Source organism: Artibeus jamaicensis, unplaced genomic scaffold, assembly GCF_021234435.1.
Source record: "Artibeus jamaicensis isolate MK-2021 breed Jamaican fruit bat unplaced genomic scaffold, CSHL_Jam_final contig_311, whole genome shotgun sequence".
In the NCBI taxonomy this organism is placed as follows: Eukaryota; Metazoa; Chordata; class Mammalia; order Chiroptera; family Phyllostomidae; genus Artibeus; species Artibeus jamaicensis.
Window position 1 is genome coordinate 5,358,715 of NW_026521717.1, and position 13,786 is coordinate 5,372,500.

The 13,786-nt window shown below is 36.7% G+C and overlaps 1 protein-coding gene across 1 annotated transcript in view; it reads right to left on the reverse strand.

The window, feature by feature from the left end:
- Positions 1-13,786, reverse strand: part of FOXP2 (forkhead box P2) — a 369,425-nt gene that overhangs the window by 72,980 nt on the left and 282,659 nt on the right. Inside the window, exon 16 of the mRNA XM_053662959.1 lies at positions 12,864-13,027. Within this exon, the coding sequence (XP_053518934.1) occupies positions 12,864-13,027 (164 nt within the window). The remainder of the gene's footprint in view (positions 1-12,863; positions 13,028-13,786) is intronic.

A 13,786-nucleotide genomic window follows, 5' to 3' on the forward strand; every position in this document is an offset into this window, starting at 1 on the left:
ATGGATTGGAAGAATTAACATCATCAAAATGTCCATACTACCCAAAGCAATATACAGATTCAATGCAATACATCTTAAAGTACCAATGGCATATTTCACAGACATAGAACAAACACTTCAAAAATGTATATGGAACCACAAACGAGCCCAAATAGCAGCTGCTATTTTGAGAAAGAAGAACAAAGTAGGAGGGATCACAATACCGGATATCAAACTGTATTACAAGGCCACTGTAATCACAACAGCCTGTTACTGGCATAAAAACAGGCACATAGACCAATGGAACAGAACAGAGAGTCCAGGAATCAACCCAACTCTCTACAGTCAATTAATATTCAACAAAGGGGGCAGTAACATCAAATGGAGTAAAGATAGCCTCTTCAACAAATGGTGTTGGGAGAACTGGACAGCTACCTGCAAAACAATGAAACTTGAGCACAGACTTACACCATATACCAAAATACATTCAAGGTGGATAAAAGACTTAAATATAAGCTGTGACACCATTAAAGTCCTAGAGGAGAACATTGGCAAGAAAATCTCAGATATTTCGTGCAGCAGCATTTTCACTGATATGTCCCCTAGAGCAGGGAATATAAAGGAAAGAATAAACAAATGGTATCTCATCAAAATAAAAAGCTTCTGCGTGGCTAAAGAAAACAATATTAAATTAAAAAGACAACCAACTGTATGGGAAAACATATTTGCCAATGATACCTCAGACAAAGGTTTAATCTCCAAAATATACAAAGAACTTACACAACTCCACTCTAAGAAGACAACCAACCCAATTAAAAAATGGGAAAAGGACTTGAACAGACAATTCTACAAGGAGGACATACAGAACATCCAGAGACACATGAAGAGATGCTCAATATCGTTATCTATCAGAGAGATGCAAATTAAAACCACAATGAGATACCACTTTACACCAGTCAGGATGGCTATCATAAACAAAGCAACAAACAACAGATGTTGGAGAGGGTGTAGGGAAAAGGGGTCCTTAGTTCACTGTTTGTGGGATTGCAGACTGGTACAACCATTATGGAAAACAGTATGGAATTTTCTCAGAAAACTAAAAATCAACCTGCCTTTTGACCCATCAATTCCACTGCTAGTGTTATATCCTAAGAACCCCAAAACATCAATTTCAAAGAACCCATGGACCCCAATGTTCATAGCAGCATAATTTACAATAGCCAAGAATTAGAAGCAACCTAGGTGCCCATCAGTAAATGAATGGATCAAAAAATTGTGGTACATATACACAATGGAATTATTTGTAGCAGAGAGAAAGAAGGAGGTACTACCCTTTGCAACAACATGGATGGAACTGGAAAGCATTATGCTGAGTGAAATAGGCAGGTGTTGAAAGACAAATACCATATGATCTCACCTTTAACAGGAAGCTAAACAACAAAACAAAGCAGCAAGCAGAAAAAAAAACAAACACACTTAAATAGAGAACAAGGGGACTGTGACCAGAGGGGAGAGGGTAGGGAATTTAAGGGGAAAAAGGGGAGGGATTTGGAGGAACAAATGGGATGGACACAGGAATGAGAACTATGGGAAATGGGAGGGAGGTGGGGAGCATGGGGCAGGGGAGGCTGGGATGGGAGAAATAGACAAAAAACTGTACTTGAAAGATAACTAAATAAAATTAAGAAAAATAAAGTGGGCAAATAAAAAAATTCAGTAAAAAAATAAAAGTAATCAGATGTTCAAATTTAAAGTAAAAAGAAAGAAAATTATAGGCAATATCTCTGATAAAAATAGATGCTAAGATCCTCAACAAAGTATTAGAAGCTTGGATCCAGCAATTTTTTAGGCAGATCACACATCATGATCAAATGGGAGTTATTCTAAGGATGTAAGGTTGGTACAATATTCCCAAATCAAAAGCATGATTACCACATATATAAAATCAAGGAAAGCACAAGATAATACAGTAAAAGCATTAGATAAAATTCAGCACCAATTAATCATAAAAACTCTCAGCAAAGTGTGAATAGAGGGAACATACCTCAACATAATAAAGGCCATATATGACAAGCCAATAGCCATCATAATATTCAATGGGCAAAAACTAAAAGTGTTTCCCTTAAAATCTCTACTCTTAGGTACCGTTGTACTAGAAGTCCCAGCCATAGCAATCAAACAAAAAGAAAAAATAATAGGCATCCAAACTAAAAAGGAGGAAGCAAAACTTTCATTGTTCACAGACACATCATATTTTACATAGAAAACCCTAAAGGAATCACCAAAAAGCTAGTAAATAAAATCATCAAACTAGGAAGATAAAAATTAATATTCAAAATTTGGTGGCATTTCTATACAACAAAAGTAAAATATTAGAATGAGAAACAAAAAGTCCCATTTAGTATTGCAACAAAAAATAAAATACCTAAGAATAAATTTAACCAAGGAGGTGAAAGAGACCTTTATTTGGAAAAGTATAAGCCATTGAAGAAAGAAATTGTGGAAGATACAGGTAAGTGGAAGCATGTGCTGTATTTGTGGATTGAAATAATTAACATCATTAAAATGCCATACTACCCAAAGCAATCTATAAATCCAGTACAATTCTTACTAAAATCCTAATGGCATGTTTCACAGATCTAAAACAAATATTACAAAAATGTATATGAATCCAAAAAAGACCCCCAATAGCCTTAGCTATTTTGAGAAAGAAAAACAAAGTTGGAGGTATCACAGTACCTGATATCAAACTATACTACATGGCTATTTTAAACAAAATACAGACGTCCCTCACTATATTGCAATGCACTTATTGTGGCTTCACCGTATCATGTTTTTTTTATTTTTATTATTATTTATTAAATTTTAATTTATTTTTTATTGATTATACCATTACAGTTGTTCTATTCCCCCCTTCATGCCCCTCCACTCTACCCCCTGTCCCCACCATTACCCCCCCTTTAGTTTATGACCATGTGTCTCAAGTTCTCTAGATTCTGTATTTCCCATACTATTCTTGCCCTCCCCCTTTTCTATTTTCTATCTACCGTCTATGCTACTTATTTTCTGTAACTTCTCCCCCTTCTCCTCCTCCCACTCCCCTGTTGCTAACCCTCCTTGAGATCTTCATTTCTATGTTTCCACTCCTGATCTAGCTATCCTTTTAGTTTGCTTTTGTTTTAGGTGTGGTTGTTAATAACTGTGAGTTTGCTGTCCTTTCACTGTTTATGTTTTTTTTTTAACTTCTTTTTCTTAGATAAGTCCCTTTAACATTTCATATAATAAAGACTTGGTGATGATGAACTCCTTGAATTTGATCTTATCTGAGAAGCACTTTATCTGTCCTTTCATTCTAAATGAAAGTTTTGCTGGATAGAGCAATCTTGGTTGTAGGTCTTTGGATTTCATGACCTGGAATACCTCTTTCCAGCCCCTTCTTGCCTGTAAGGTCTCTTTTGAGAAATCTGCTGACAGTCTGATGGGAACTCCTTTGGAGGTGACTGTCCCCTTAGCTCTTGCTGCTTCTAGGATTCTCTCCTTCATTTTAATCTTGGCTAATGTAATGATGATGTGCCTTGGTGTGTTGCTTCTTGGGTCCAACTTCTTTGGGACTCTCTGAGCTTCCTGGATTTCCTGGAAATCTATTTCCTTTGCCAGATTTATTATTTGTTCAAATAAGTTTTCCACTGGTGGCTGTGCCTTTCCCCCTTCTGGTACCCCTATAATTCGGATTTTGGAGCATTTAAAGATATCCTGGAGGTTCCTAAGACTCTCCTCATTTTTTTGAATTCTTGCTTCTTGACTCTTTTCTGGTTGGCCCTTATTTGCTTTCTTCTAGTCCACTCCATTAATTTGAGTCCCAGTTTCCTTTTCATCGCTATTGGTTTCCTGTGCAATTCCATTCATTTCAATTAGTTTCGCCTTCATATGTTTCTCTAATTTGTGGCTATAATCAGCCAGTTCTGTGAGGATCCTGATGACCAGTGTTTTAAACTGTGTGTCTGAGAGTTTTGCTATTTCTTCATTGCTTAGATCTATGGGCTCTGGGGCTTTGAGATCTTCTTGAGCCATTTTTGGTCTGTTTGTGCCCGTTAAGTATGAGTAGGGAGCCTTGGACTCCCAGGTCACTGGGTTGTGATGCTGTATGTGGGGGCATGGTCAGAGCAGGGAAATGGTGACCCCCTCTGCTGTTTTGCACCGCTGGGTGAGGAGCAGAATCTTAGGTGGTTCACCAGGGTAGGGCCACTCAGGTCGTTGGGTTATGATGCTGTATGTGGAGGTGGGGTCAGAGCGAGGAAACGGTGGTGCCCTCTGCTGCCGTTGGCTGCTGGGGCCTGCTGGGTCCTGCTGGGTCCCGCTGGGTCCCGTCTAATCCCCCACTCCCTCGCTTGTCTATCTGCACATGAATGTGCTACCACAGTCAACCTGCAGCCCTTCTCCCTGGCTGTTTCCCAGCAGTTGCTTGCTAGGTCACTCACTACGTCCAACCCTGTGCCTGGATTCCATGCGCTTGAGTCCATCTGACCGAGTTTTCCTGTGCAACCTCGCTCCGCCAGCTGCTGGTTTCGCCCCTCTTACTGGTCAGGCTGAAGAATTTGTTGTTATCAGACTTCTGAAAAGTTCGATTTTCTTTGTTCTGGTTGTGTTTTCTGTTGCTAATATTTAGTTGTCTCTAAACTTGGTTGTGTGAGAAAGCACAGCATCCTATCATGGGTTTTTAAAAAAAATATATCTAATTCTGCATCACAGAGTTTTTGCTATATTGCGGGATAGTATATAGGTATTATATAATATTTATGGTTTTAATTTTTTTGCCTATAAATTTAAACAATGTAAAGATGTTTATTCAAACATATTAAAAGAATATTAAATTGAAATAAAATAAAGTATGTATTTCATCAGCAGATAAACATCATACTGTACACAATGGAAATGCAGTGTGCCACTACTGCTTGCGCAAGTTTGCCAATGTGAGATTGTACATAGCACACTATTGGTTGATGGAGTGGAAGGTGACCAATCACTGCACTGTGCTCTGTATCCTGGGTGCTGATTGGTTTATTGACCGTAGCATTGGTCTGTTTGCTTTCCCTCACTGTGCCCCTATGTTCAGCGTCTCTCCTAGTCCACTTCACATCCATGTCTGATCTCTGTGCTTAGTGTTACTTTGCAGTGTTGTGTTTTTTTGAAATTTTTGTAAAAGTTTGAATTTATTTCAAGCCCTATGATGCCACCCAAATGTTCTGCGACTTCTAAGGCTTCTGGCAGTGAACCCAAGCACCAGAGGAATATGCTTACCATCAAAGAAAAGGTGGAACTTCTCAACATATTAAAGGAAGGCAAAAACTATGTGGCTGTAGGCTGCCATTACAGGATCAATGAATCTACTGTTCGCTACATAAAGAAAAATGAGAAGAATAATAGGTCCATGGCAACAATGACTTTTAACAAGACTGCAAAGAGGGTGGTCAGTTCCCACAATAAGGCCATTGTGAGGATGGAGTCTGCATCGGCCCTGTGAATAAATGACTGCAGGAATAATATCTTGTTGGATACCAACACCATCCAGATGAAGGCCAAGAAACTTTATGATAGTTCTGCAGAAAGCACAGATGTTCACGGCAGTGACAAGGACGAAGACAAGGACCAAGGACGACAGTGCAGAAGCAGGATTGTCAAGTGCTTCTCCCACCAGAACAACCCCATTCAGTGCCTGCAAGGGCTGGTTTGACAAATTTCAGAGACACTTTTGACTCAAGAGCATTTCTCTGCATGGAGAAGCTGCCTCTGTGGATAAAAAGCAGCACCAGCAACTCCCCATAACTATGTTTATCACTCAGATGAAGAGTTCAGTTATACCTACCCCTTTAGCAGAAATAGAAGTTATGGCCCGGGGTGAAGATACTGCACCACCTGATGAAGTGCCTGATGAAGTGGTGCCTTCATAAGAGCTGTAATGATCTTCTTGGTTGTGCAGTACATTCATCTCATTGTCATCACCTTCATTGCCATCATTACTGCACAGCTACATAATTCATGATCTTCATCATTCAAGTTGTAGTATACTTCACTGGTGAGTACCCATATAGAATTTTATGTGTTGGTAAAATTATGTAGATTTAAGAGTGTAGAAAGTGTTTAAGAGTGTATGAATGTTTATAAGATCATGGAAAAGGTCAATAAGAGAGTAGAAAAGGTTTACAGGAGTGTGGGAAGAGTTTATAAATCCTTAAAATATATCTAAATAACAAAATAAATATAATGCCACTACTTTGTAGATTTTTACCCATCTCAGGGGTCTCTGGAACGTAACTCCCCTGATAGGTGAGGGATCACTGTAACCTGGTACTGGCATAAAGACAGGCACATAGATCAATGGGACAGAACAGAGAGCCCAGAAATAAACTCATGTCTATGGAGTGAATTAATATTTGACAAAGGAGACAAGAGTATAGAATGGAGTAAAGACAATCTCTTCAATAAATATTACTGGGAAAATGGAAAGGTAAATGCAAAAAAAAGTGACACTAGACCACCTGCTTACACCATATTCAATAATAAACTAAAAATAAATAAACCATAAACCTCCTAAAACATAGGCAGCAAAATTTGAAACATCTCCAGTAGTAATGCTTTGCCAAAATATATCATAGGGAAAGGGAAATAAAGGAAAAATGAACAAATCTGACTACACCAAACTGAAAAGCTTCTGCACAGCAAAAGAAACCATTAATGAAATAAAAAAAAAAAAGGAGCTACTGTATGGGAGAACAGTAGCTTGTTCAGATGTATTTGCCAATGATACATCTGATAAAGTGTTTTGTTTCCACAATATAAAAAGAACTTATACAACTCAACACCAGGAAGACAAACAATTTAATTAAATAATGGGCAAAGGGTCTGGATAGACACTTCTTCAATAGGACATACACATGGCCTATAGACATACAAAAATACCGTGCGCGTCGCGCGGGCACAAGTTGTTCCAGTCCCGGCAGAGACACACCCCCCCCAAAAAAAAAAAATATGCTCAAAGTCACTTATAATCAGAGACATGCAAATTAAAGCCACAATGAGCTATCACCTCACAACTACCAGAATGGTTATCGTCAATAAATCAACAAACAGCAAGAATCTACCAGGATGTGGAGGACAGGAAACCCTTGTGCACTGTTGGTGAGAATGCAGGCTGTGCAGCCACTGCAGAAAAAAATATAAAGTTTCCACACACAAAAAAAATAGAACTCTTTTGATCCACATTCTCACTTCTGGGAATTTATCTGAAGGGACCTGATTTGAAAGAATATATGGACACCTATGTTCACTGCAACATTATTTTTAATAGCCAAAATATGGAAATAGCCCAAGTGCCCAACTGTAGATAAGTGGATAAAAAGCTATGGTACATTCACACAGTAGAATACTATGCAGCCAGACAAAAATGGAAATCTTACCTTTTGCAACAGCATATATGAACCTTGGTATTATTAAGCCAGTCACTGAAAGACTAATACCATATGATCTTACCTATGAAGTGGCATCTAATGAACAAAATAAACTGACAAAGAAAGTAAAACCAGAGGCATGGATACATGGAACAGACTGACGGGTGTGAGAGAATGGTAAGGTGGAGGACTGGATGAAAGAAGGTAAAGGAATTAGCTTAAAAAACATATATCCATAGCACATAGACACAGACAATAGTGTTGTGATTGCCAGAAGGAAAGTGGGGTGGACATTAGGCTGAGGTGGCTTAAGGGGAGGAAAATGGGGATGGAAAGAGACTGCTTACGGCCATGGGCACATGATGCAGTGAGCAGATTATGTTTTATTGAGTTCTACATTTGAAACACAGGATTTTGCAAACTCATGTCACCCTAATAAATATAATTTAAAAATAAATAAATGGTCTATAAAATTATTCCACTTATGTTTAATTTTTGAAGTACTTGAAGTATATTCAATTATATGCTGCCAAATTTTGATTGAAGGAATTAGATCATGTTTTTCCTTTGCCTCATAATGTACATAAGATGCTTAAACTTCTTTAAGTACAAGTATATAAAAACTATAGAGATGAAAATACAAAATACTGAAATGGCATTCTATCAATAATATTTGACATCTTACATAAAAAGGTTAATGATTCAAAATGAATGTCAACTCAGTATGTTGCATAATTTAAAATTTGATTATAATTTATATAAATTATATAAATTTATATAAATTAGGAAAGGACAAGATTTGGTCACCTTCTAATTTTTATTCCTGTTGAAAAATCTTTCCAATAAGCTACACTAACTCATATATGCATAAACATACAATGTATTGACTATGAACATTTTAATATTATAGAGCCATAGTGGCAATAAATCAAGCCTTAAATACACAATTTTATATATAGTTTCATTTTTAATTTAAATTATACTTTATTATTTATGTTATTACAGTTATCCCAATTATTTTTCCCTTTTACCCCTCTACCCAGACCACCCTGCATTCCTGAAGGCAATCTGTTGTCCTAGTCCGTGGGTCATGCATATATATTGTATGGCTACTATATTATTTATGCCATACTTAACATCCTGATGACTATTCTATAACAACTCATTTGTACTTCTTAATCCCTTCAACATTTTTGCCCATCTCTGCAATCCCCCTCCCATCTGGCAACCATCAAAACATTCTCTGTATCTTGATAGTTTCTGTTCTGCTTGTTTATTTTGTTTTTTAGATTCAATTATTGATAGTTATGTATTTGACATTTTATTGTTATGTTTTTTATCTTCTTAACAAAGGCCATTTAACATTTCATATAATACTTTTTTGTTGGGAGTGAATAACTTTCTCTCATCTGGGAAGCTCTTTATCTATTCTTTGATTCTAAATTATAAATTTGCTGGATAGAGTAATCTTGGTTGTAGGTACTTGCTCTTCATCACTTTGACTATTTCTTGCCAATACTTTCTAGCTTGCAAAGGTTCTTTTGATAAATTGGTTGACAGTTTAATGGAGTTCTCTTGTAGATAACTAGATGTTTTTCTCTTACTGCTTTTAAAAGTTTCTCTTTGTCTTTAACTTTTAGCATTTTAATTATGGTGTGTCTTGGTGTGGGCTTCTTTGGGTTCATCTTCTTCGGCAATTTCTGTGCATCCTGAACTTGTATGTTTATTTTCTGCATCTGGTTAGGGAATTTTCTGTTGTTTTCAAGTAAGTTTTCAATATCTTGCTCTCTTCTCCTTCCAGCACCCTCCATAATACAAGTGTTTGTAGAATTTAACTTGTCCCAGAAGCTCCTTATTTTATCCTCATTTTTTAAAAATTCTTTTTTCTTCTTCCTGTTTTGATTGGGTGTTTTTTTGCTAGGTGGTATTTCAAATCACTGCTTTGATTCTTGACTTCATCCACTCTACAGATGAATTCCTATAAATTGCTACTCATTTCAGTTAATGGATCCTTCGTTTCTGACTGGTTCTTTTTTATAGTTTCCATGTCCTTTTTAAATGTTGTTGAAGTTCTCTATGAGTTTTTCTACTGTTCCCTAAGTTCCTTGTAGTATCCTTATAACCAGTGTTTTGAACTCTGCATGTAGTAGAGTGTTTGTTTCTATTGTGTTTAGTTCTTTTTCAGGAGTTTTGTTATGTTTTTTCATTTGGGAATTATTTCCTTGTCTCCTCACTTTTTTCAGTCTCCCTGTATTTATTTCTATGTATTAGGTAGTGTTCCCTGGCTTGGTAGAATGGCCTAATATAGTAGGTATCCTCTAGGGTCCATGAGCACATCCCCCCCATCACCCAAGCTGGGCACTTGAAGTGTGCCCACCATGTGGACTGTGTACACCCTCCTCCTGTAGTTCAGCCCCGATTGCTGTTGGAAGGTCAATGAGTGGAATTTACCCAGGTCAGTCAGCTAGAGGTACCTGATGTGAACATGGACCACCAACCTCTGATCACTGTGGAGGATTATCTGTGCAAGGGCCTATTCCACAGAGCAGAACTTACTTCAACACAGCTATAGTGCCCACTGGATCTACCCCTGAGTGTGTCAGTTGTGGATGTCATTGGGTGGTTATGTTCTGACGTGGTCTGTAGCTGTATACTGGGCTCACAGACTCTGGGGCCTCCCAGAAGGTGCAGACCAAGGTCAGCCTCCACTTTTATTCTATCCATGCCCACCCAACATAGGCTGCAAAGAAATATGCAGGTGGCTGCCACTTGTGTTAAACTTGAAGGTGTCCAAGTGAGGCCAGGATGTGAACCATGCCAAGCTGCTGCCATTGTCAGGTCTGGGGCCACTTAGTGAAAGGTACAGGTGCCAGATGCTACTTGTTTGAGAAAATTTAAGAAAATCTGAAGCATGAGCTAAGACAAGCCATTCATAAGAAGAAGCTGCTGGGAACAGCTTGGGTAGGCCTTAATGATGGGTAGAGTAGAGCCTGAAAGAATTGCCAGGGTAGGGCAAACAGTGTGAAGCTAGGTTGATGGAGTCTACAACATTGCCCAGGGGTGAGCTGTGTTTACCTATGTCGCCACCATGACCAAAGTCCAAGAAACATCTTATCAGAGAACATTTATAGCTCTTTCGCAAAACCCCAGACTGAGTTATTTGAGTTGTTGAATATACCCAACATCCCTTGCGTTAGCTTAGTAAAAGTAGTGTTTTCCCATTTATCAGCAATGAGAAACTTTTTAAAGGAATGAATAAGCTTGGAATATACAATGTATTCTAGATATTCTATCCCTGATGGTTATACCTAAATCTTCTTCTCCATCATTGCAGTTTTGAATGAGTCTGGCAAATATCATTCTGAATATCAGATGGTCAGTCACTTGAGGGGTGCACATGCTGCCACAGTAATCACCACCACTGGCTGTCCCATCCAATTCCTAGTCAGGATAAGGAACTGACACAAATAAATAACTGTTATCCCCACTGAGTCCACTGCATGCTCTTGGCCTCCCACTGCCTTCTGCCTACTCGTCTCCTCACAGTCCTACACACTTCCCGTGCCTGGGTGCTTGCCATTGAGCTCCTGAGAGTTTATGTTTCCTTTTAAATGTAATACTTTTTCTCTGAGATATTCTACAATTATATTGTAGATAAATTAATAAAATGAAGAACTTAAAATAGTAATTGCCAAATGAAAAAATACTACAAACCTAACAATGCTATAATTTAGCCTGATATTATTTCAGGATCTAAAAATGTAATGTTAATCATCTATTTTATTGAATCAGTAATTTTTATTTTAGTACGAACACATTAAACTAACTTTCTACATACCCTCTATATATGGTCTATAACAACTATGTACTGCATATTAACAACAGGGAGCTGCATCAACAGCTTAAATACTTTTATTATAAATATCTTTCATTTCTCTGAAATAGCTCTTTTTTTAAAGGGGAAAATAAGCTCAACTCTTATTTGCCTTTAAAGTTTTATTGTTTTAGCATTTTATACAGGGAACAAGCATTAGCATACTTAGGAGAACTGCTGAAAGTGAAAGGCCTCCAGCTACCCACTGACTGGCTGATAGGATAAAGGAAGAATATAAAAACTTTTGTCTGATTGCTCACTTCCCTTGTTTTAGAGTATTGCTACTCTCAAGAGCATATATTCATGTTCTTGCTACTTCAAGTTTTATTACTCTTTTGTATTATGTAATACATCTAAAGACACTTCTGAAAGACAAATTTTTCCATTTTGAAAAGTCATAGTTTGAAACCTGATGAACCACATTATTGTTCACAGTGTTGTTTTTTTTTTTTTTGAGAAAGTGATAGAGTAAAAGTGCTATAAAGCAATTAGGTACATGATCTTAAGGACATTACTATGTCAAGTAGAATAAAATATTTAAAAAGTCAACTAAAATAATAGTCTATGAAAGGTCAAATTAAAGTAGGCACATATAAAGGCCACATTTCTCTTTCAGGTCTTTGACTAGATATTTAATTCAAAAATAGGGGAAGAAAATATAAAAATGAGAGAAAGTAATATATTTACCTCCATAACTTGAAACTGGAAATATATGATGTTTATTATTAGGAAGTATGTATAGACATGTTATAATTCAATTGAACTGAATGGTGTGTATATTTCATTATTCAGATTCTAATTTTTTCCCCTGAATTCTAGGTTCTTCCAGGGTCAGTACTTTTTAGTAAACAAGAAACTGATATGCTTGGCCTATGAATAAGGCCGGGCATTTTATAAAGTGTTATACACATTTCTGAAATTCACAATACATCAATTTTTAATATATTCACTCTCTCAGCTTCATTGCAAAGATGGTAGGGGAAAGATTTCAGAGTAATTAATGATATAGTTAGCTGCTAAATATTAATAGGAATCGTAGTCTTGCATAAAATATAATATACAAACCTTAACAATACAGATGCACTAGTAATTAAAGTAAAATATCTAATTAAACTAATTTATAAGACAGGCAAAAAGTTACACATTTCTAGTTTCTATGTAAACTGTGGGTAACAGTTAAGCTTTGCATTTTATGGTTTATAAAAATGGGCAATATCTTGACTACAGTTCAGAAATGACTTAGAGACCTGTAATAGTAGTAAAATATATGCTAACTTACTCATCATAAATACTCTTACTGCACCATACAAACCAAACTGTTATAATGACCCATAAGATATAGTAATCTCAGACATTATATGGAAGAGAATGTTAGTAGTATTACGAATTTGTGCAGAACTGTTATTACAATAATTATAAAACACTGGAGAGGTTCTAAACGATGTCTTAAATTTGATTTTGATACATATTTTCATGTCATTAACATAATGCAATTTAACTCCACTTGAACTTATATTTTTTACTTACACATCCTAAATTTCATTGAGTCTGTTAACTACACTTACATATGCGGCTGAGGTGAGCAACCTGGACTGCTGTTCCCATTGCTGTCAATGTGATCCAAAGAGCCATTGAGATCTTCATGGACGGCCTGTAGTAGGCCACTGGATGCATTATTGATCAGTCCAGGGTTACTGAGCAAAGGTAAACTGCTCTCTGCCAAGGCAGCCTAGTAAAATAAAGAGGGCATAAAACAACCTTTGAACTGCCTTTTAAAATATTTTTAAAACATAAACCTTCTTTTAATGGGTTTGAACCATAATGTAGATATTTTAGAAGCATTTAAATGAAATGTATGGGAAGGACAAAGATTTCTAACTGGCAATCTGTGGCAGAGATACCAAGGAAATTAAGTGTGATGTAAAAATGTAAAGAAACAGGTCTCCCAGAAAACATTTTTTACTCATGTTTCAGCCTTCCATATAGCGAAATGCTGTATCCTCACATGTAGTGAGAAACTCTGAGATAATACATGCAGTTATTCTGCTTTTTAAAAATGACCAGAACTTAACTCTAAATAAAGAAGTCCTGACATTTGTCTCCTCTGCATAAAAATTATATATTATAATTAAACTTTAAAGTTTTTGCCACAAGCGCCATGTTCCCCAACACTATGATGTGAAATCATTTATGACAGCCTGGATAAATATTAATGCATAGCCACATGCATTTGCAAAGCTTCTATCAATCTAGCATTTGCAGAAAAACCGAGTGTTCCAGATTTTGCCACAGGGTGTCCTTCTTGCTTCTTCACATCAAAAGTATCTTGAATAGAATCAGTGCTTTCTATAGTACTAGGTACTACAACTTACTTAGATTATAAACCATCTATTAAGAATAATCACAGTCCCGTTAAATCTAAAGCCAGGACCAAAAAAAAAAAAAGCAAAAACATTCAAATACGTGGATAATAGAAAGGTGCATTTAA